This window comes from Branchiostoma belcheri, unplaced genomic scaffold (assembly GCF_001625305.1).
Source record: "Branchiostoma belcheri isolate BF01 breed outbred unplaced genomic scaffold, Haploidv18h27 scaffold13, whole genome shotgun sequence".
NCBI classification, from domain to species: Eukaryota; Metazoa; Chordata; class Leptocardii; order Amphioxiformes; family Branchiostomatidae; genus Branchiostoma; species Branchiostoma belcheri.
In genome coordinates, this window is record NW_017802713.1 from 1,824,316 (window position 1) to 1,849,002 (window position 24,687).

Consider the following 24,687-nt stretch of genomic DNA (forward strand, 5'->3'; position numbering starts at 1 on the left):
TCAAGCACCACATTTTTCTTTACATTAAATCTATATAGTACAAACACACCAAAAATGTTTGCGGGCTCCACAGTCTTTAGTTAGCGTGTGGCTCATATTTTGAAATGGAAAGTGGAAAACTCAACATCTGATATCATCGTTCGAACTATTGCAACACATGATCAAGCACCACATTTTTCTTTACATTAAATCTATATACAAATACACCAAAAATGTTTGCGGGCTCCACAGTCTTTAGTTAGCCCGTGTCTCATATTTTGAAATGGAAAGTGGAAAACTCAACATCTGATACTGGATCGTTTGAACTATTGCAACAACCAGCACCACATTTTTCTACACATTAAAGCTATATACAAATACATCAAAAATGTTTGCGGGCTCCACAGTCTTTAGTTAGCGTGTGGCTCATAATCTTGCTACTTGCTAAGGCCACAGCAAGTAAATTTTATGGATGACATTCTCCACTGACTACAAATCTAATGCGACAGGGCAAAAAACAAGGCAAAAAAACCAAGACTTCTACATTTTTTCACATTTGACACTATAAACTTCCAAAATCAGGCGAAAATTAATGCGCACGCTGATGTCAGCCATAAAAATTACTTGCTTTGGCCTAATGCGAAACAAATCAAATACAAAGGCCGTTACCAAGTTTCTAAAAGATAAGATTTCAGATTAACAACTACTAGTACTACTACATGTGGTGAAATATTTACCTTGTAGGAGCTTTCCGATCACCAGTGCATCTGGATCCACAATAGATCGTAGTGGGCCTAATCAAACTCCTGCCGTGAAAAAACCTACCGGGGAACCTAGCTGAGGCGGGCGGGGAAGAGCTCCTGCAGCCCCGAAGAAAACCCGCGCAACGCACGATAGACTGGATACCAGGTTAGGAGCTGTGGAGAAAAACAATCACAGTCGCAATGATCACAACTCCCAGCGTCCGGTATTTCTATTCCCCGAGCTGTGTGATTATAATTATACTGTGAGAATGCGCTGATATAACCACTGCATGGCAGCTCAGACATATCAAAGGCATATACACCCTGATATGTTTTGACAAATATCAAGGATTGTTGCGTCACATCGTTGAAATAAGTGTTCAATCTAATCAGGTATATGAAAATAATAATACGACGACTGAATTTTCACGGCGAACCATTCTGACCCCTTGCTCAGTTACGTCTATTCGACGCACGTCAATTGTTTTGGAAGTAGCTTTCTGTCAAGAAACAATTTTATCCCTCACGTCAACGCAATATACGCAGGCTGATTAGACTGGACGTCTGGCGCTAGCTGGAGGCAACCTACAAAGCGTAGAGAAGAACGCCAACGTTTCAGGACACTTTTGAAGAATGGTAAATAGAGGGAAGTGTTAACTGTTCTTGCCATTCGACTGTAAAAACTTCTCTTCGGTCATATATCTAATTAGAAAGGTAACATTTGCAAAGCAAATGCATCATGTTTACCTTCGCATATGGTCTGATCTGTTAATTCTTACTCAACACATTCATCATATATATGGTCAGACAGTAGTCTAAATCCCTCCTGCTATAAAATTGCAACATGATGTAACCCAACACTAGTTACCATGGTGACAGACGTCTGGCCCAGGTCATTGACCTTATGTGTTTGGAGAAGAGGAAACCATGGAGTTAAAAAAAACCCTTTTTAAACCTCCTTGAGGAAACTGAGCAAAAACAATATGTCCCCTTTGGTAAACGTACTAATAATAACGCGGGAACCCAATAATGCATTATTATTTCAAGGACGTGAAAACAACAACAACAACAACAACAACAAAAGAAAACGTTAACGTTAGCAATTGCTTCCAAGACATGAAAATTTACAGATTAACATATCTAAGCTTTTAGAGACAAGATTTTATCAAATTTTGCAAAAAGACTATATCTCACCATTGACTGTGTGGAACCCGAAAAGACGAAAATTCCTGGTCGATTGAGCTCCAGGGTTGACGGTTTGCTTCAAACGTGTGCTACGTGAAATAACCAAGGACCTCCTTGGAATAACATAATGCAATCAGAGACAAAAATGCTTTTCGATCTTTCCGAAAATTGCTACGAGATGAGAGTGTTATTGAATATATAATCAGAGACTTGTAGCGGATATTAGAATACTGACGCGTTCATAACATACCAGTAACGTCCTTCACAGACTTATGCGGCGACGGCGTTACTAGTAGTTTTTTTTGGGGGGGGGGCGCTGGTCGAGGTAAGTTTTGTCGCGTATACTCCCTCCGTGGCATATTACTTGTAAGTTATCTGTATCTGTATCGGTATAACCGCCGGCCTTTGGCGTAACACACCAGCTTCGCAGGCACGCGGTGGCAGCTAGCTATATCACACCGAACGACTTGTCACACTCAATCGCAGGAGTTGTTTAAAGCTCTCTAGTGATCATACCCCAATTGTGCTTGGTGGCAACGAGTTACAGTCCACGATGGAAAATGCGAGGTTTTGAAAGGAAGAGCGAATGAAAATGAAGCGTTGACATGGCAAGAACCGCCATATCAAGCACGACGCCTAGCGGAATTTTGTAGAGTTTCACTTCCTCTCTTCCACAACCGACCGATTTTACCTGCAACGCCAGCTAGTACCCATTACCAAACTGTATGGCTAGCTCCTAAGCTTGTGTGTTCATGCATATGGTACTGCACGAAAAAGACTCGGATACACTTATATCCGGGCCGGTATCTTGCCGTATTCTTTAAAGATACGTGCATTTTCCCTGCTGTTATCCTTGTTTTATCTCGATTGTATTTTTGGATCCGTGGATTATTTCTCTGTTACCATTATGTTATTACTTTTTGCTTTGTTCATGTCTTGTCTGTACATGTTTTTGTATTTTGAAATACTAATTAAAAAAAAGATACGAGCATATACGAGCGGATGCGTATACTGCTCGTAATCTTAAAGAATACGGCAAGATACCGGCCGGGATATGAGTATATCCGAGCCTATTTCGTGTAACTTCTTTGGTTTGTTGGGAGCCCCGCTCAAGGCAGGGCAGAGAAAAATTGAGTTATAGACTCATTGACTGTTCCCCTCCACGGAAATCTTTAGTAAAAGGCGAAAGATTTGTACGTGGTAAATTGAAGGGAAACCAGAGTAACGACTGATTGCCTGTAGCATCGGTACTATGAAACAGCTGTACCATCCGTTTGTGGTTATGACGTTGGATTTGACAATGAATGTCATAATGTCTCAATCTAAAGATGAACCCAAGTTTACTCAGTTTCTCTTTGCAGTTTAGACATTAGCTATGTTGTTTATTAAGATATCTGTATTATCACTTTCTTAATAATTATAAGAGGAAATCGAAAAAAAGCTTAACACCTGTGGCCCAGGATGCGTCGTGGACGTGACTTTGAAAACGATCTTGTGACGTCAATTCGCAAGGTCGCATGGGAAATATGATAATTAGGTGTGTCAAAGGTCAATGGTAGCCTGTAAAAGGCTGGACTTGTTACGTTTAGGTTCTGGGTCAGAGCAGGGAGGTTTTGACCTCCTTGGTCGGAGTTTCTTTGTCAGATTGTCATCAGTGAATGTATACACCAATGCAAGTGCAAGTCCCTGATACAATACATGTTCTCTGTGGCGTGGATGCCTTTCTTGACTCTCAAGGCCGGATTTTTTTCGAATTCCTCACTTGTGCCCAAAAAGCCTGTCTAACTTGCATCCCTACTACATTTGCTGGACAACTGAGCATTTCCTGCGTCTTATCGTCCTCCCACTCAAGATTTTAGCTGATTTCGCGCGGTAAGAAAAATTGTCGTAAAATCGCACGCCCGTTTTCCGCAGGTATAAAGACGGTGCATTATGGGAAGCGTGAAAAGGGGGCGGGGGGCACAGGGACAAAACAGGTACAACAACCTCACTGTGCCCATTGTTTATTCATTCTCAGGGCTGAATTCGAAGCGGCCAGGCGTGGTAAACATTTTCTGTCTTCTCACCAGAACTTAGTACAAAGGTAGGTCTGTTCCATAGTTCACACGATCAGTGTTCCTTCAACACTTGTATTAGTGAGCACACGTGTAAGTTTCTAATCTATAGGCAGATCCCTTTCAGTGGCAAAAAGACAGTATCAAATTGACCAGGCAGTATCCATTAGCCAGAGAAGGTCGCCGGCCACCGATGGAATTAGCGACAAAAAACGGCCATATATAAAAAGCTAACGATCATTGAACCACAACCTCTGCTTGGAGAGTAGTAAATTTCAACATTTAGGCATGCCATGATCCTGTCAGACAAAAGTCCACTGACGAATCTAGGTTCAGAACAAATGCGTTGTTGTCTGTATGACTCGTCGGGCGGGGTAACAACCAATGAGGTGATGTTAATGTATCTGATGAATCTCAATTTGCCTCAGGTAATGTACCAAAATCTGAGACAATGGTAGGCCCAACTAGACAATCGGAAGGGCTTCTTTCTTAATCTTAAAGGCATCCAGTGCAATTTACTAAAGGAGGGCGACAAAATTAACCAAAAAATATTATGGATGAGGAAATCGGTATCATACTGACAGTTACTTCTATTTCTTAGCATATTGTCGATATCATTTCATACATGAAATTTGACATAGTCCCTTTATTCTTTTGGTACTGTACCACCGATAAATAGCTAGAACAAGTCTACTATACGAAACAAGCATCCATTTTCCGTCCGCAACATGGCATTTTAGCCTCACAGAAATAAGTTTGCTATGGGGTAGAGTTGATTCAATTGACAACATTGAAAAACATAGAAAAATCGACTTTAAAAATTCAGTTTTACTGCCCTGAAATAGCTTTGGATTTCTCAAATTACATGTAAGCCCATTGGCCTTATAATAATTGTCATCAAAGTCTCGTGTAAATGAGGTCACGTGTCTGTAACCGTAGCTCTCGCGAGATTACGTTTCGAAGTGATTGGTCATTCATTATCCTGATGAAGGCGACAGTGGTCGCTGAAAATTTGATCTCTGTTTAACCTGAGTGTTGGGATAAAGTTCAACATTTTACTATGATTACTACCAACAGATGAACTTTCATGATAATAATTGTCATTGTTAATAAAAACACAGATCCAAGAAGATGTCTGAAGCCGAAGCGGTCTTCAAGGCGTGCGATGTGGACGGAGATGGTCACATCAGTACAGAGGAGCTGAAATCTGCATTGACAGATCTGGCTATCATACCGACTGATAATCTTATCCAAGTGAGAAGTCTTATGTCTTTGAAAGTTTGTAAATTTCAATCTTTTAAACTTAAAAGATTTTCTATAACATTCAAGAATAGGTAACATTTGCAAAGCAAATGCATAATGTTTGCCTTCGCATGTGGTCTGCTCTGTTAATTCTTACTCAAACACATTCGTATATGTAGTGACAGGAGTCTAAATCCCTCCTGCTATGAAATTGTAACATGATGTAACCCAACACTAGTTACCATGGCAACAGACGTCTGGTTCAGGTCATTGACCTCATTTGTTTGGAGAAGAAGAAACAGAGAAAAACAATACATTTCCTTCGGTAAACATAATTACAGTATATTGCCACGTTGGATTGCTCTATATGGTAAAGGATTGAAAACTTCACAAATTAGGTAAATATTAAATTTATCGAGAAATACCACCATATGAACTTTCAGGGAATTGTGAGCCACTATGACGAAGATGGCAACGGGAAACTGGATTTTCAAGAGTTCGAAAAACTCGTCAACGATCTGAAGACGTTTGGTGAAGTGGACCCAGAGGAGGTTATCAATATCTTCAATGCTATCGATCAGGTAAAAAACGTCTTCATACATATCGCCACATCAGGGGTGTTGTTGCGCAGTTTTCATTAACTTATCACAGCGTACAGAAATGACATTATTTTCATATACACACCCGGAATATACATGTATTTCTTTTATAGCAAATATGTTAGTGTTCATTCCACTACCGATGCACTTAAACAATGACTGCTATCACTATGCATGCTACGTACTGTCATTGTTGTGACACCATTTTGTACTTTCGGATTCGTGTTAGTCTTTTTCCTACGTTTTATTGGAGTTTATTGGAGTTCAACCTCACCTTTAATTTAGCTGTCCACCAATAACTAAGTGACAGCTTTTTGTGTCGTAGTGTGTTCAATTTCACTTAAACATGTTTATAGTATGAAGCCAGTTTAAACTGTAATATCCAACACAAGAAATTGGACTCACCCAAATTTTCGACTTTACAACTCCAGTCTTTTTCAAGGAATGAGCAATCCACCGCTAGGTTGATGTTGTATACTAGGTTGTATCAGTGCTTGTCTCCGCCTCCTTTTCCAACTGCTACGCTAAGTTTTCTAAAAACAAATTGGACTAAAACAACACTCAATCAAAAATGGTTTATTGCTAAAATTACGAACATTGCAACAGAAAGCTGAGTGGGGTTAAAAAATGCACATCTTTTTTTTAAACGATAACGACTGCACAATCTTGGAGTGAAATTGTGGTAGTAGAGTTGCACATTGAAAAATATTTACACGATATAAACACCTGCACAATAGGACAAGAGCGGGTACATCGACGAGGAGGAACTCCGTAAGGCGATGGCAGAAAACTTCAACACTGACGACCAGACCATCAAGGCCATGGTTAAGATGGCGGACAAGGACGGAGATGGGAAGATCAGCGTCTCAGAGTTCGTCAGTGTCATCCAGAGCATGAAGTAAGATAGTGAATCTTTATTGCATGTTCTTGCCCAGATGGACTAAATGTAGCCTCTACCAGGCTTGGGGAGGCGACTGGAAAGAGTAGAAATCGGCCAAATAGAGAGATAAGCATGCCTGGTGCGGCGAAATGTTCTCTCAACGGACAAACTCCCTTGGCATGCTTATCTCTCTATTTTGCCGATTTCTACTCTTTCCAGCCGCCTCCCCAAGCCTGGTAGAGGCTAGGCTATATGCACAACTGTGACCAAATGTGATCAAGAGGATAAAAAAAACATGAACATTGCATACTGGAACGCTGTATTCTAACGCTAAGTGCTAGGAGTCTAAATATTACAACAATACTATACACATTTTGTACTACCTTTCATCTACTGTTAGTTGCCATTTCTTCTCTCTTTTTGAAACATCTGGAAACATCTGGACACAATGACTTCCTTCAATGTTCTGAATTACTCTTTCGATATAGAATATAATATTTTTATCCTCCGATCGTTGTGACTTTTATTTTCTGATACAATTTGGATGACAAGTGTGTGCATATATTGTTAACCCTTTTATCTTTCCATATTTTCAGATGAATCACAGGTTACCAAGTTAAAAGGTCTCAGACGTCAAGAGCTCCTGAGTTCGTCGATGTCTTCCTGAACTTCTAAAAATAACCGCCAGGTGTCGCCATTGAACACAGTATACACCGATACGCCATCTACAATCAATGTCTTTCCTCCCTAAACAGAATGAATGAATGGATGAATGATCTTTATTGCTCGACAGTTGTGCATGGTACAATGTATGGCAAGGATAACAATGTGGTCTTGACAATCATATCATACTAGTCAATTCCTGGAAACTAAAACTACACAAATACAACGTAAATGGCGTATTGACATGATGTACATGAAACATTTCTGTCTGTCACAATTCTTTTATCTCTCTTTTCCAAAGCGTTACATACGTATTGGCCTAGGTACATAGATATGGAGTCGAGGCATGACATAAGTAGATTGAAAGTGTCTATGCTTGTATTTGGCAAAGGTTTACTAGATTTACTTGTGTTCATTAGATTTTGGCTATCTAACGTTATAGTATAAACTGGACAAGTCATAAGAAAATGATATTCATCTTCAACACTTTCTTGACATGATGGGCACCGTCTCTGGTTGGCTTGTATATTTTGATGGCGTCCAACAGTGACTGGATTATCATATTACATTTCAAAATGTACTCTTAAATTATCTTTGTATATCTTATCTTCTGTGTATCTTCAGATTGTCAGCATGTTTAACCACACAACATGGCTGAAATCAGTTACGTCATAGTCACGTGAGTGTAAAACATTCTAGATAAATCTTTACAGGTAGGCAAATGCTGCTGTGCTTTTTATAACCTCCATGAAAAATGTTATTGAATACGACCTCTTGTTATCGAGAAGATGATCGATTTCTGTTTCTTGATAAACACCGTCCTTTTGTCTTTCTCGTTTAGATACAGATTCTTTATTGGCACATCAAAAAGTACAGGGACTTTTGTATGGTCCTCTACAACTAAATATCTAACAAAGTTAAATACATGTATGCATAACTTCATCCTACGTACAGAATATATGCATGCGGCAAATTACGTACAGAATATATATCGGTGATAACAGTTAAGGTTTAACTATTCTCTAACATGTATTCTCTAAGATTGAAACATTCTTTAATGTATTTTCCTATTTGAATACTGTATTGGATATCTCCCCTGAGAATGTAATTCAATTTTTCTATAGGATCTAACGTATTGAAATCAGTCGAACAAGTGGAAAGAAAGGTGAACTACAATAGGCGCTTATCATTGTATAGTGTACAATCCATTATAAAATGGTGCTCATTTTCAATCATCTTTATAGGTTATGGCCGTTATATTTCTTTCATGGCAAAAGAAATTAATGAAGATCAAAGTGGAAGATAAAGGTGTATGATATCATAATACAGTATAGTACATAAAAACGGCGATTGAGATCTAGAAATCAAACGACAGATTGTTAATCTGGGGAAAGATTGGTTTATTTCATGATCGTTTTCTGATTGTTGCATTTTGATAACGGGTAACGCATTGTAAGGCAGGGTAACACAGCACATAAATTATATGGTTGACATCATCCGCAGACTCCAAATCTAATGCGAGCGGGAGAAAAAAAACAAGGCGGGCCAAAAAAAAACAAGGTTCCTACATGTAAAATTTTTACTCAATCATGTACAAATGGTACTGATTCAGCAGGAACATCACATATGCATAGCCAACAGCACACATCACTGCATCAAAGTAAGAAAAAAAAAGCATTAAATCAGAGCCTTTTCTTGTCTCCTCTCTTTATAGTTATGTGCCGTCCACCTGCTGGCATGGTAACAGACATCTTTGCCCATTTGCGGCATGTTGACCACTGTCAGAAGGCAACAAAATTTCTTTTTTTCCCCTAAAATCAGGCGAAAATTAACGCGCGCGCTGATGTCATCCATAAAAATCACTTGCTGTGGCCTAAGTTAGAACACAACAGCGTTCAGAAAAAAATACTCAGAAAACGACAGGTAGGCAAAAAAACTACAGTATTAAAAATCCCACCGAAAACGATCAGTCAAGACAGCAATTTCAAACGTCAACCGGGGTCTGCTTGCAGCTTGGAGGCTAATTGCTATGGTAGAACTCTGTCCCGGGGCACTCTTGTACCGCCCCCTCCCAATTGTTTATTAATGGACTTTCCCTTCCAGCAAAACTGGGTTATCAAACTGCCTCACCGAAATGTCGACACCATTCGTGCACTGTGTTGAATATCTAGTCAACGTTAAAATCATACAACTTAGTAAAAATATGAAATTAAGCATATTTCGCCGCTGGAATTTTAGTCGCACACACAGCATTTTGTTAAGACTAATAATGCATAAAGTTTGTTCATAATTTCAATAATCCTAAAATCATATCTCGAAAAAATAGTACTTCAATAGAACTGCTTTTATGTTATAGCGTAGCCGCTAATATTGCAGCGTTCGAATGCATAAAAGACGTGTATTATTAAATATATTTGCTAGTTTAGCCGGTGTTTTGGACCATGTGTATTGACCCGTATGGAAGTCAAACGTCACGCCCCCCCCGCATTGCACGCAACTCAGGTAACGTTACCGCTTTTCATAATGTATGTTCTACCCGCAAACCGTCCTCAGCGTCGCAAACCGCTATTAAGAACAAATTCTCCAGATAAATACTATAACAGAAGTCCTTTTATTAAAACAAAAAAGATGTGACAGAATTCCCCCCTCCCCACGTCTCTCCCCCACTCCCACTTCCACGCACCTGGGCGCGGCGAGCTCATGAATATTCATGAGGCAGGTTTGCCGCAATGCGGTATTTGTTTCTCACCTAGCCGCATTGCAGCACACGCTGGCATCTATCATTAAGTCCATTCAGATCTATGGCTTGTACATTCCCCCCAGGGGATGTTAGCCGATCACCCTTTGTTTGAGTCGGTCCGTACCAAGGTATAGGCTCCGTCATTTTGCAGCCCGTGAAACAGGTGACTGAGAGAGAGAGAAAAAAATGGCAGAGCCTGCGGTACGCTTTCCGCCAATCTACGGGGCTGTACGGCAACGTTTTGACCGTGTAAGCCGCTAGATCGCTGTTTTATATACCGGTATCCGCGGGCGGCATTGTGTAGGTTTACCTGGATGATGAGGGAGGGGGGGGGCAGGTTGTCCATTATGGTTTCTCGCCCCAGTTATTCGACATATATGTTCTGCCAAGCGTGGTTTGCAACCATAGAAGCACGTGTGTGGGTGTGTAAAATGGGAGAATATCTTTAAAAAAAGATAGATATACACATACATATACGCGCGCATAAATGTATATACGTGTTATTTTCATTCAGTGATAAAATTCAAGATGAATTGAACACCTGCAGTGGCATATTCTACCACATCCGCCCTCCTATTCTTGATATTATCCATAAAATTAAACCCCTTACACAATATGACAGGGGATACAAATTGCTTCTTTGTCGCATTTTATCTTTTATTGTGGGAAATGGGAGCCGATTTTGCTGCGCTCGCAGCTATGAACGTTCTATCGCGATTTACTGTGCAGTCAAGATAACCCTTAATCTACCATCGATCAATATAACTGTGGGGCCTGGCTGAACAGTCGAGTCCTCAGAGCCGTCCCAAATGAAACTCGGAATTAATAACGCTGGCAAAACGGCGCCCGGCTCTCCAACGGATCGCCACGTTAAACATCAGGGCTTAAACGCGATGTATGCGCATGTAATATCGCTAAGCTTACCGCGTGTCTGAGTCTAATATGCGGTAAGCAGTTGGAGGAAGTCAGGTGTGATAGCTTGAACCTTTGGGGGGATGGAAAATTCACGATGTAAGTGAATACGCGTTGATGGCTGGCATCAGAGTGTAGCGGCACGTAATAAAAAAGAAGGAATACCGCTGCGTCTGCAGGATTGAAACGTTATTGGTTCCTTCATCTGATAGAGTCGTAAAGTTGTTTGAAATTTTCTTGAGCGCGCGAGGGATTTGGGAGTGACAGAGTGTGAGGCTTAATATCAATCGTAGGAAAAACCCCGCAATGCAGCCATGATTATGTTAATATACACGGCCGGAAGGGTTCCCAAAGGAGCGCACGGGGCAATTTTCAGGGGGGAACCCAGGAGGTGCTGATTTGACCAACGCGGATTCATTGGGTGGATGTGGGGATCGACAATTTGTGTCGTCTGCTGCAATGGTCACGTGAGCGCCCGTGATTGACCCGTGGCGGTCCCCGCACGCTTACCTGTCAGTTGTAGCAACCGCGCGCCAAAAACCGGGCAACGGCCAACCCCCCGCCGCCTTACCAACAACCACCGCGCAACAACATTACAAGCACGTGCCGACTTCTCCGCTTCTGAGAGAAAAAAACGCCTATCTGCAACTCCCCAAACAAGCTAGGTAAGTGGTTTCCCTTTTTTTAAACGTTAGTACATACATAACGCCTGCTGCTACCATTGCGAGTTGTACGGTGATGGAACAGGTAGAAGATTACATTGTAGGCGGGGATTCCTGGCGATTGGTTGAATTGGGGATTGCTGTAAGGGGGTCAAAAGAAAATATATCGTCCCACGGCTTTCCCCTATAGTCAGCCCGCAGCACAGAGCATCGATTTCCGATAAACCCTTCGCGTCTCCCTCCCCAGTAGACAACGTTTTCCACTTTGGTTGCAGTTATTGTGGTGCTTTAGTAATGCCGCGGTATTCAGCCTGCATTCAGGCTTCAGCTGCATTTAACACACCCTGATCTGCAAGCAATAAAAAACCGCAAGCCATTGTACCTTCACCGTGTAAAAAAATGTGACAACACTTTGAGCAAACCCAATACAATTATATTCTCTGTTGATTGCTCTTTTTTAGTTTGGAGCTTATATTATGTAATGAATCTTGAGGGAATAGAACCAGGTTTTCAGGACTAGTGGTACATCAATAATTTAAAGGGTTCATCCTTGTTGAAAGGGTGGGGTCATGTTCCGGCCTGTCTTTTACTACCTGCATTGCGGTATGAAGGTGTAACGTCCAGGTTTTCTAGTATGCAAAACTTCTTTGACATGTTCAAGCCAGCGTAAAATTACTTAAAAACAGTTAAGAGGAATTCGAGGAGGGGGAGGGGGTTTTTTAGGGATCCGGTTATACCAGTAGTCGGTAGTTGGGGAAGGCAGGACACGCATGAATTCAGATATACACTGGACAAAGGGAAAAGGCTTTCGCAAAAGTACTAGCCTCCGTAGCAGGCTTATAGAAACGGGGGTTTAATTTGGTGGTCTTCGGCTGTTTTCTGATTAGCCCAGTTCAAAAACGGGGGTAATTCAACCAGACCGGCTATGCTGTCTATATGGAATCAGAAAATAGCACATAAAAGCTCCCAAAGACCCTGAAGACCCCCTAAAACCCCAAGTTTTTGGCATGCTATGGAGGCTACAATAGTACCATGTCCCATACGGTCACTGCCGAGCTTCCTATACTTCACAGGCTTTTAGTAACAATACTACAACTTATAATACACATAACTGATGTGTATGGAATGATATCGCTTGTCTGTTTCTGGTCTTCATTTTAAACTGTTCTACAAATTTACTGAGTGCCGTATTGTTGTCATATGAGTCTGACACAGTGTTGTCAGTTGACAAGTTGACATATGTAGGTATAGGGGACACACTGGTAAACACAGGGGAACACAGTTTGTTTAAGGTGCTCGTTTTACATTGTTGACATCACATGTGATTCTAAGGAACTACACAAGCACCATTCTTTTATAAACATAGTTTTTTAACTAAAATTTAAGCTGAGATGTAATAGTTCGTTGATAGGATGAATATCAGCAACTTAAAATTCTCACAGGATACCTGACATATTTTCAATGTTTGGGAACACACGGTAGCTACAAGATCTTTTGAAAAGATATCATTTGCCGGATTTTTTACGTGGCATTTAGAACGTTTCAAATTTTTGATAACTTGGTAATGACAAACGCAGTGAAAATACTGTATTATAAAACCATGTAAGGGTTTACAATACGTCGTAGTAAGTCCAATGTAAACTTCCCTGTATATGCCAAGAGGTCAAAAAGTTTGCCTTTTTTATATATCCCAAAACTTCATGACTAGACTTATATCAAGTTATTTTATGCCGCCACCAACGCAGAAGACGAATACAGGAAAGATAATACTCATTTTCACCTGAGTAAAGTGAGGAATGTCGTGTAAGGTGCATTTCACAAGGGCACAAAATCGGTGGCATGTCAGGACTCGAACCCGAGACCTGGTTCCGACTCGAGCACGCTGCCGCTACGCCACACAACCCCACAAAGTATGCAGGCTCATGTATGCCTTGTCATCGTGTATAATGGTTTTCGCTGGCGTTCACTAATTTTCAAGTTAAGAAATTTTTAAGTTAAGAAATTAGCATCTACCAGAGACAAGAAATAACGGCCTGTGACTGAAGTGAGCAAAAATGCGGAATAACATTAGGACGAGGCAACTTAATGTATGCCTGATCCTTTGATTTTTAGTTGAGGCCATTATGTCTCACAATATCGATTTTAAGGCAGCATTGCCATTAGAATAGCCATAACAATTGATGATTGTTGACGGCAGTAGCGGCCCTTGTACCTCGTCTATTATTTGAAGTCCTGTAGATTTTGTATAATTTATATTGCAGTAGACATTAGGTAGAGTTACAGTAGTAGCAGGAGGGGGGGCAAGCCATCGATCTCCATTCAAAATTATAAGCACACAACGGAAAAATGGGTCAGTGGGGAGATATGCAAGATGCAATATTTATTAGCTCGTGTTATTAGCTTTGCGAGGCCCTAGATGGCAATAATGATATGAATACACTTATACAGGGCGTGTGCCTTACCCTATTCTATACGAGGGCGTGTCAACGAAATTACGGCTTTTCAAGGACTAATATACATAACAAAGAAAGCAATTCGAAAGCTTTATCAACATCAATAATCTTCAGCAGCTGCATGGGAAGATAAATATAGATTTTTTGACAACCCAGACCGGAACGGTTAACGAACCGTCCCTGTAGTCACCACCTCCTCGTAGCAATAACGATTGGTCCCCCAATACCAATACCTGCCGCCGCACCTTCCCTCACATACGCAATGCGGTAACAGGTTGCTGTCGCAGTGCTGTCGACTTTAATCCTCATTGGTTGATTGAAAACTGATTAATAAAAGCCGAGTAGATGCCATTGTCTTGACTTCACCGGTAAATCGGCCCACGGAGAGGCAACTTCCCACTTTTCCTACCAAGACCAACACTCACAGGTATGAACTAGCACCCCGTCTAGGGTTTTAGTTATAAAACAGCAATTTCTTACAACTTGTTAGCATGATTCTGCATCGCCATATACGCTAATCTGTACTCTTTACCCTCCCGTTTAATAACCACGTTTTTTATAAAGTAAATATGGCTTTTACTTCAACTGAAGGTAAATTATGGCTATGTGATTTGTTTACTTCAACCGATGGGTTTTGATGAGGCATTTACTCAGGAGACAGATCGGTGTAAATTAGTGATGTGTTCCCAAATGAGTAGGAGGCAGATGATTTTTCTGCATGCGTCAGCGCGCTGCCAGATTAATCACGTTCTATCTGGGTCCTGGTACGTACGAGTACGTTCCCCCTCTGCACCTAATAACATCAAGACATCAGCCGCATTGTAAAGCTGTCAGCGCCGGTTGTTATAGTTTTATGCGGCCCGTAAATGTTGTATTTGTCTTTTTACCACAGTTGCGACGATATGAAACCAGAGATACGTACGGTATCTCACCAGTATTATGGGCTGTGATAACGCTTAACCACAAAGACTACGTTTTCTAGGTTTTACGAACTATGCTGTAAGCATAGACAAAGCCTCTTTGAGAACAGTTAAAATAGTTTCGACCCGTTGTGGTCACAAGTATTCTTCATGTTGATATCGTGCTCAATATATTGCAATGGTGCTGCAGCTGCGAAGGTATTCATGAATCGTTCGATACGGCTCCAGGGGAATATTATGGGATAGCATGAGACAAGACACCGTCTGAAAAACAGCTTTGTTCAGCAGAATTTCTGATTGGCGGAGTTGCCTGGTGATTGGATCGAATTAACGTTTTGCAATGTTAAACCGAGACAAAGTTCTATCAAGTCTAATGATAATCTACCCCATTTTCTATCGCTGTTAACAAGTCAGCCAACATTTTGTCATAATTCTGCTTCTTTAAATTTTGTGAGAGTGACACCGAAAAAAACACATAAATTGCTTGTCTGCATAAGTTTCGTACGTCGTTGCAAATACAACCCTAGCCAGGATGCACTATTGAAATTTCTGTCAATATACGTTTCATGTTGTCCACGAAAGATCGTTTTGTAATAGATACAACAGCTTGTGTATAATTCGAATCCATTTCTGCTGAGCGAAATGTTTCTGTCAAACATCAAACACGGTCTGGATAATTGGACGATATTCTGCGTTCTTTGATCTGCAGATGCACCAGTCATCAAGATGCCACTGGATTTCAGTACGATTGTTTTATCATTTCGGTTATTCGGTTAATGACATAACGGTTATTTATGTCAGAAATCACAAATGTAATAGACTGATTTGTCTTCTTTATGGAAATGAGTAAAATGCAAATTTTACAAAATTCCTGCCCCGTATAACTTAAGACAGATTATGTAGGTCCTGGTGTTTTGAATTAGTGGGGCAAATCAAATCAAATACGAAGAACTAAGATTTTTACGTAATTCTAAGATTTTTGGCAATTTTTGAGCAGTCTAGCTGCCTACATTTTCAAACGTTAATGCTCTTTCCCCGTAAATGAGACCTCTTTATGTTTCTGTAATGCCCAATTAGATGGCTGAGCATAAAGAGGCACCCCCGTTGCGTCGATGCAAGCGAAATTTTCAAATTCCAATTTTCCATATGCAGTTATTGCCGTCAAACATGGACGGATATGGATCTTGCATGCATTTAAAAGTTGAATCAAGTAAGTTGCTGTACCGCTCACTTCGTCTTTCGCACGTATATGTTATACATGTAACAACTCTTACAATTCAAAAATAGGTAAATACATTAAAATAATTTTTAAATTAGAATAAATGCCGAAACTTATGATTGGCCCCACTTGATTGTATACTGTATTAGCTCTTTATGTTTAGTAATTAGGATGTTAATTTTCATTCTATACCCTTTTCTTTTTTGTACTATGTTCAATAGTCGTTGTCATACATTGTATCATGTACAATTGTCGTGCAAAGTTCTTCTAGAAATGTTCATACATTACTCGGTGTCTGTATAGTGCCTGCGGTATTGTAAAAGAGCAAGAAAAATTCAGAAATTCTCTTGTTAGGTTCTGCTGTACATTTTGCGTAGGTGTATAGTATTCCTGTATGAGAATAGCCTGGGTGCCATCCTATTTGTACGCCGGAAATATTTCAAATATTTCTAGGGGAGCGGTTATGGGAGCCCCGGCATACAAATAGAATGGTACCCAGGTAGCCTCCGTAGCAGGCTTATAGAACTGTGGGTTTGGTGGTCTTCGGCTGTTTTCTGATTAAACGGGGGTAATTCACCCAGGCCGGCTATGTTGTCTATATGCAATCAGGAATATAGCACATAAAAGATCCCAAAGACCCCGAAGACCCCCCAAACCCCCAGTTTTTGGCATGCTATGGAGGCTAGTACCCAGGCTATTATGGGAATGTTTCAGTGGGTCTCCGGTTGACGTTAAATGAAAGGTCGAAGCAATTATGCTGTCAGGAAAATTTATAGACAACATGCTGATGTGCTAGTGGATAATGACTAAATGGCAGCACTTTGCGGAAGGACAGGTTTTTCTTCCGAATTTTCCTTGCGTCCGTTTAACAACAGATGGACACCTTTCAACTGTGTGAACCAAAAGAAAAAAAGTATCTCCTTTTAATTGTAACGGTGTATTATATAAATGTAACCTGTTACAACTGACAAAAAGGAATGAAATCTTCAAAAATGCGTTTTTTCTGTTTTAGCAAACATGAATATCATTTCTCTAAGACCACCAGTGTCTTCTGCTGAGCATATAGTGGACACATATTTCTGTTGGACACTGGACAGTCATTCTGCATAGTATCACCATTGCCTTTTAGTCTTTGCATATGGTGCACAACCATTTCTGACCGTATAAGCAAGGTTGTTAAATAGAGATCTAAGCAAAGCAATGATTTTCGTACATTTTTCATGGGCGCAATGACAACTACTTCAGACGACTCGTATGGTAGTGACGAACCATATTAGTGATCCAGAGCGTTTGCAAAATCCCTACCATGTACGCCTACGTACTGCCAATGTATAAGCCAGTTCCTTTGGTACAAAACAATTAAAAACATTCTACGTTGCTACCTGTGGGGTATATATAGTGTCCTTTGTAATTAAGAGTTGCACAAAGGCATCTGTCTTTGGAAATAACGAGTCGCTAGATTCGTCGAGACCAGATGCTTAGAAATTTTTTTTTATTCGGAAGCACACTGATGAATATAAATAAAAGGACATGGACTAAGTGACTGCGAACTCAAGTTAGGCACAACTTATAGACCCTGTTCATTCTCGCAGCCACTTTTACAATGACAAAAGGCGTTTGCAAGACATTTGGAAAAAAATATTGATTGCATGAGTCAAACCTCCCATCCCAGAAGAAAAGGAAAGCATAGCGGGGCACATACAACTAGAAAATTGCGTGATGCGATTCTGGATATTTGACATTCACACGCACCCCAACGGACCTTTGCAACGCGCGACTACAAAGGGAGACCAGATGTTTGATCCCGGGCAGGTGAGATACGTTCACCCGGACAAAAGGCACGTATCTCCCCACCTGTTCCCGTAGCTATGATACCATCACCGCCGTATCGACATTCTCTTTGTGATGCCCAGGAGAGCTTTGGTGATTTTACAGGGGGATAAAGATATTCACGTCAGGGACGGAGGGATGTGTTTTGGTAGGCAGAAGGTCTGAGTCAAGAAGTGTGCAGAATACAAACTAGTGATCGGGGTTGTCACATTGGTATGGTGTGTCACAGAGTTATGTTTTTCTTGTCTGGCGATCTGGTCAAATTTGAATGATGCTCACACACATCAAATACAAGGCAATACAAAATGTTTCATTATTGACAATGGATTTTATTTCGGAATGTGCAGAATACAAACTAGTGATCGGGGTTGTCACATTGGTATGGCGTGTCACAGAGTTATGTTTTTCTTGTCTGGCGATCTGGTCAAATTTGAATGATGCTCACACACATCAAATACAAGGCAATACAAAATGTTTCATTATTGACAATGGATTTTATTTCGGAATGTGCAGAATACAAACTACTGATCGGGGTTGTCACATTGGTGTGGTGTGTCACAGAGTTATGTTTTTCTTGTCTGGCGATCTGGTCACATTTGAATGTTGCTCACACACACCAAATACAAGGCAATACAAAATATTTCATTATTGACAATGGCAATGGATTTTATTTCGGAATGTGCAGAATACAAACTACTGATCGGGGTTGTCACATTGGTATGGTGTGTTACAGAGTTATGTTTTTCTTGTCTGACGATCTGGTCACATTCGAATGTTGCTCACACACATCAAATACAAGGCAATACAAAATATTTCATTATTGACAATGGCAATGGATTTTATTTCGGAATGTGAAGAATACAAACTACTGATCGGGGTTGTCACATTGGTGTGGTGTGTTACAGAGTTATGTTTTTCTTGTCTGGCGATCTGGTCACATTCGAATGTTGTTTACACACATCAAATACAAGGCAATACAAAATATTTCATTATTGACAATGGCAATGGCTTTTATTTCGGAATGTGCAGAATACAAACTAGTGATCGGGGTTGTCACATCGTATGGTGTATCACATAGTTATGTTTTTCTTGTCTGGCGATCTGCTAACATTTGAATGTTGCTCACACACATCAGATACAAGGCAATACAAAAATTTTTAATTATTGATAATGACAATGAATTTTATTTCGGAATGTGCAGAATACAAACTAGCGATCGGGGTTGTCACATTGGTGTGGTGTGTCACAGAGTTATGTTTTTCTTGTCTGGCGATCTGGTAACATTTGAATGTTGCTCACACACATCAGATACAAGGCAATACAAAAATTTTTAATTATTGATAATGACAATGAATTTTATTTCGGAATGTGCAGAATACAAACTAGCGATCGGGGTTGTCACATTGGTATGGTGTGTCACAGAGTCATGTTTTTCTTGTCTGGCGATCTGGTAACATTTGAATGATGCTCACACACATCAAATACAAGGCAATACAAAATATTTCATTATTGACAATGGATTTTATTTCGGAATGTGCAGTACACAAACTAGTGACCGGGGTTGTCACATTGGTATGGTGTGTCACAGAGTTGTTTTTCTTGTCTGGCGATCTGGTCACATTTGAATGTTGTTCACACACATCAAATACAAGGCAATACAAAATATTTCATCATTGACAATAATGATTTTATGGCATATTTACGCCTTGCATGGGCCAAATAATTTTATTTATGTCAATTTGTTCCGCCATAAATGTTAAGAAAGATATAATTTAGCCAATGGCTACAAGTTCTTGTTTGTTTTCACAAATAAACCATTTGATTGATTGATTGAAATGCACTAGGTAAGGGAAGGAATTACTAGATTACTATATTCTATATCTAAAAGGTAGACTATATCTATAAACGAAATACTGGAAGCATTACCATGCACATATTATTGGGTTATCAGTTATTCTCTATGTATGATATCTATTCATTATCGCGATATACACAGATAAAATAAATATCGGGCTACATTACACGGAACGAGGAGGACTTTAAAGCCTAGGCAAGTGGTTTGTAGTTTGTGGAATGAGTTATGGCCGAAACTATTAGAATTCCTTTGGCGAATCATAACTGGCGTATCAAGGCATTTGACGGTCGATGCATATGCCGTAAATCTTTTTACACTCGCTATGTTTTACTGTGCAGTCTGATAGAAGCTTTATCATTAGCTTTTTTACAGTTCACTCTCTGATATTTTCTTTATTTTTTATATTCCAACATGTAATCACAAGACGTGGTGACGGTACACTCAAGTTTTTTTCAACTTATGTTAATGCCGCTACCAACACAGGGAACAATATAATACTCGTTTTCACCAATCAGTTAAGTGAGGAAAGTTGTGTAAAGTGCCTTTCCCAAGGGCACAAGATCGGTGGCATGTCAGGACTCGAACCCGGGACCTCTTGGTTCCGAGTCGTGCACTCTGCCGCTACGCCACACGACCCCACAAAATTTGCCTTGTCATCGTGTATAACGGTTTTCGCTGCAATATTTGGTGAATTTTTAAGACCAGATTCTGACTTTTTTTTATTATTTAGCACATCTTATACTTGTATTTGAATAGCTTAAAGGGTATTACAGTAAAGAGAATTTGACATTTATCGCAATTCTAATTTTCTAATACGTACCGTGTACACCTTGTAGTCATGTATAGCTGGCTAACAATGTATGCTACAATCCTCGAGTGAAAGCTTCGAAAGGTTGTTGCGTACATTTCAAAATCTTTATCTGATTCAAATTCGAAATCCCCCCTAACTTTCAGTCAGGTTCATTCAATTTCAACAGTGATTGTTGTTATTTGTTGTTTGGTATTTACGTCAACGTTACCATGGTGATAGTTGTTAGACAATTTAATTAAGACCTGAAACCATGAGCCTTGTTTTCTCTTTCACATTAAGGCGCACAGACAAGTAGAGATAATTGCTTGTGTTTTCCACTTCGTATAATCAATTTAATTGAAAAGCAATTACTCATAATGATAATCCCTCCCTTCAAAGATTTTAAAATGAGATGAAGAAGAGATTAACTGTCTTTTCAATTTCGTTTTACGAAATTATTGACATTTGGAAATGCCAATGGGCGTGGCATCACCTTTTGTTATTGTTACCCCAATGAATATGAAAATGATTCACTATGGTGTGTTCTTTTTTTACGGATGCCGTATTGTTACCTTCACGAGTAAGGATATAAAGACATTATATAGAAATTAAGGAATCTATAGAATGATAAGTTCAAAATAGGGTTTTAAAAATTTCTGCATCTGTATCTGTATAGCCGGTATAACCGCCTTTTCGGCGTAACACACGCACCAGCTTCGCAAGCACGCGGCGCGGCGGCAGCTGGCTACATTACACCGATCGACTTGTAACACCTAACCCTTGAACATCTAACTCTAGACATTGTTTAAAGCTATCTAGTGACAATGTCCCTACTGTACTTGGTGACAGCGAGTTCCACTCTATGATAGTTCTAGGAAAGAATGAATTCTTGAACGCCTCAATCCTTGGTTGATAACTCTGGTACTTGAAGGCATCGCTATTTCTTGTTCTCTTCTGGGTTGGTATTAGGTACTTAGTAATTGGAACGTCCACCAGTTTATAAGTCATTTTGTACATCATGCATAGTCTGGGCATTTTTCTTCTGTCTTCCACTGACAGTTTCAGAAAGTTGGCTGTACGTAGCTCTGGAGAATTGTTGTACTCTCTGTAAGTGTTGACCCCAGCCTAGCGACAAAGTCTACAATCTTCAACATATCACTAGATGAAAGGAAAAAACATCATTGACGATGGTTTTAAACACTTCAGAGGCATATCATTTGCATAGTCTCACAGCCAATGGGAATTTGTGTACGGGTATATCTACCTCTTAGAAATTACTACTGAATTTTCAGTGCCCTCTTACGTTCTAATTGCAGATACAGAAGAACTTTATTGCACGGCAATTGCAAATGGTACAATGTATGGCAAACTACATAAAAAGAGTAGCAAACTAGAAAGGCCAATATTTGCTTTGGAGCAAATACAGCGATGGGTTCACCACATTTTACGACATGGCAGGGAAAGAATGGGAAACACAAGGGAAAACAATGATTTACATTGATATAACTATAATATGAAGTAAAATACAACTAAAACAACAGTTGGATAGCTATTCCCTACTTTAATGGTTAGGATTTTTAATTGCATAATGCAAACTGTTGATTTTCAAAATTAAAAAAAAAAACGTCCATGCCCGGCATTCCAATGCTGGAGCAGGAAAGCTTGAAATACCTACCAAAACACTTGAATACAGACATACTGTCAGTATGGAAATGCTTCTGTGCAGGTGTTAATCAAGTTAAATCCCAACAGCCAATCAGCAAGAAGTATAGAGGAAAGCTGCATGCCTATTGGTTGATGCCCTGCATTCCATTCTGATGACTCATGCCCAAACGTGGTAAACAAGGCAGACTAACACAGTAATACATTTGCTATAACACAGCCAAAAAACTCAAATAAAACCATTCTAAAAGCCTGTATCACAATAATTTAAAAAACGCCTAGGGGTATTTGCCCACTGTACCTCCATACCAAATTTCAGGACCTTAGGCCCTAAAATGAAGAAGCTGAATCCATTTAAAGATATGGCAGGAGGAGGAGGAGGAGGAGAAGGAGAAGGAGAAGAAACATCAGAAAAAGCAATATGGTTTCACCACACCACTTCGTGGTGTGGTGAACCCATAACAATAAAATAAGTGTGTTGAATAAGACCTAATGTCGATTAAAACCTAACAAATCTATATCATAATTATTCAAATAATAAGGGATAGCACAAGTCTTTGATAAAGTGTTACAATCAAGTGGGCTAATCACAAGTTTCGGAATTTTTTCTAATAGCAAAGCATTCCTTTATATATCTAACTATTTTTGCGTTGTAGGGACCATTATATGTAAAAATACATTCAAATCTCTAACATCGAGACTCTTGAAATCTGTTGTACTTGATTCGAGAAATGTGAATAGCTTGTTACGTATAACATCATATCTGGTACATTCTATAAGTTATATCTTTTGGTAAGTGTCATCTGGATCTGTTACTGAAAAGCGCCACCCGTTGACACCTATATCTACCATCCCAGGTCCGTCCTGTTGGCTGGATGGTCCCCGGGACAATCTAAATGGAAATGAGCTTATATTTTTTTGACGCTGCGCTTTCGCAGGTCAGAACTGCGAATTTACCGGTCTTGCCATTGTGGTGAGCATCCACGGCACGTATGTGGCGTTTCATTTATAGTATGATATATATCACACCCACCACTAACCCTGTATTGTGAAATTAGCAGTGGATGTAATGCAAGCTGTCGCTAGTTTTCCGACCCTTTTACCTTAATTCTACACACGCCGCGCGGTGCCAGGTTTTTCAGTCGCCACGGCCGGGAATCGAAATCCAATTCATCAGTGTTTCCAAAGCACATCAGGAACCATAATGACACAAAAATGGCCAATTTGCTCTGAAATCACAGGAGAGATATCTTTAAAAGAACGGGATTTTGTCTATCGCAAGAAACTAGCGAGGATGTTCGGATGAAAAATGGTTTCAAAGTGTTTTTTTATAAACTGAAAATTTGTAATAAAAATGGCCAATTTGCTCTGAAATCACAGGCGAGATGTCTTAAAAGAACGGAATTGTATCTATCACAAGAAACTAGCGAGGATGTTCGGATGAAAAATGGTTTAATTTTTATAAACTGAAAATTTGTAATAAAAATGGCCAATTTGCCCTGAAATCACAGGAGAGATATCTTTAAAAGAACGGAATTGTGTCTTTCACAAGAAACTAGCGAGGATGTTGGGGTGAAAAATGGTTTAAAAGTGTTTTTTTTATAAACTGAAAATTTGTAAGATTTGACTTTAATCGATATCAGTAAGGGATAAATACAAGTAATGGTTTTCGTTCAGAATCATTTACCAATTGTGTCACGAAGGCTGCTGCACTTTTTTCCTTTTAAGTCACAATTTCCGATTTCCAACAAACGTGAATTCAGTAGTTCTAGTTGTCAGAAAAAAAGAAATTCATTAAATCTTTTTCTTAGAAGTGTGTAATCAACTTTAACATCGGAAAAATGCACAGCACAAATGCAAGGTAATTTACATCGAATCTGTGCTTTGTGCAACTGTCTATGCAATCTGGTCGACTTATTCTAGCCACACCCAAAGTAATGCAAAGTGATGACTTGATAGCCTTTGATGTAGTCTGGGCGTTCTATGTCTCATTTTGCCTTATTCCAGCATTAAAATACGTTTAGCTCAATGTGAATGAAAGAATGCATTAGCTTTATGTTATAAAATATCTATATTTTATCTTTTTGGCAAAAAAACTCGAAACCCATTTTAATGATCGCCTAATACATAAAGATAATTCATTACTGGTGCACCTCTTTCAAATACATAAAAATCTATCCATTATTTAGTCAGATGAATATGAGCAATTAGTGAGGTACCCTCTAGCGTATGGAATATAGGCTAACTTGAAAGAAGGCAATGCAAATAGAATAAAGAGAATGCATAATAATGATTTTAT

At 39.6% G+C, this 24,687-nt stretch overlaps 2 protein-coding genes across 2 annotated transcripts in view; both read left to right on the forward strand.

Annotated features, from left to right (window-relative positions):
- The first annotated feature begins 3,934 nt into the window (after positions 1-3,934).
- LOC109463994 (calmodulin-like protein 3) lies at positions 3,935-6,704 on the forward strand. Its single transcript, XM_019760917.1, has 4 exons — positions 3,935-3,990; positions 5,083-5,215; positions 5,647-5,784; positions 6,540-6,704. The coding sequence occupies exons 2-4, from the start codon at positions 5,093-5,095 to the stop codon at positions 6,702-6,704; spliced, it is 426 nt and encodes a 141-aa protein (XP_019616476.1). The 5' UTR covers positions 3,935-3,990; positions 5,083-5,092.
- A 4,759-nt stretch (positions 6,705-11,463) lies between these two features.
- Positions 11,464-24,687, forward strand: part of LOC109463679 (calmodulin-like protein 12) — a 40,210-nt gene continuing 26,986 nt past the window's right edge. Inside the window, exon 1 of the mRNA XM_019760530.1 lies at positions 11,464-11,662. The gene's annotated coding sequence lies outside the window, so the exon portion shown is untranslated. The remainder of the gene's footprint in view (positions 11,663-24,687) is intronic.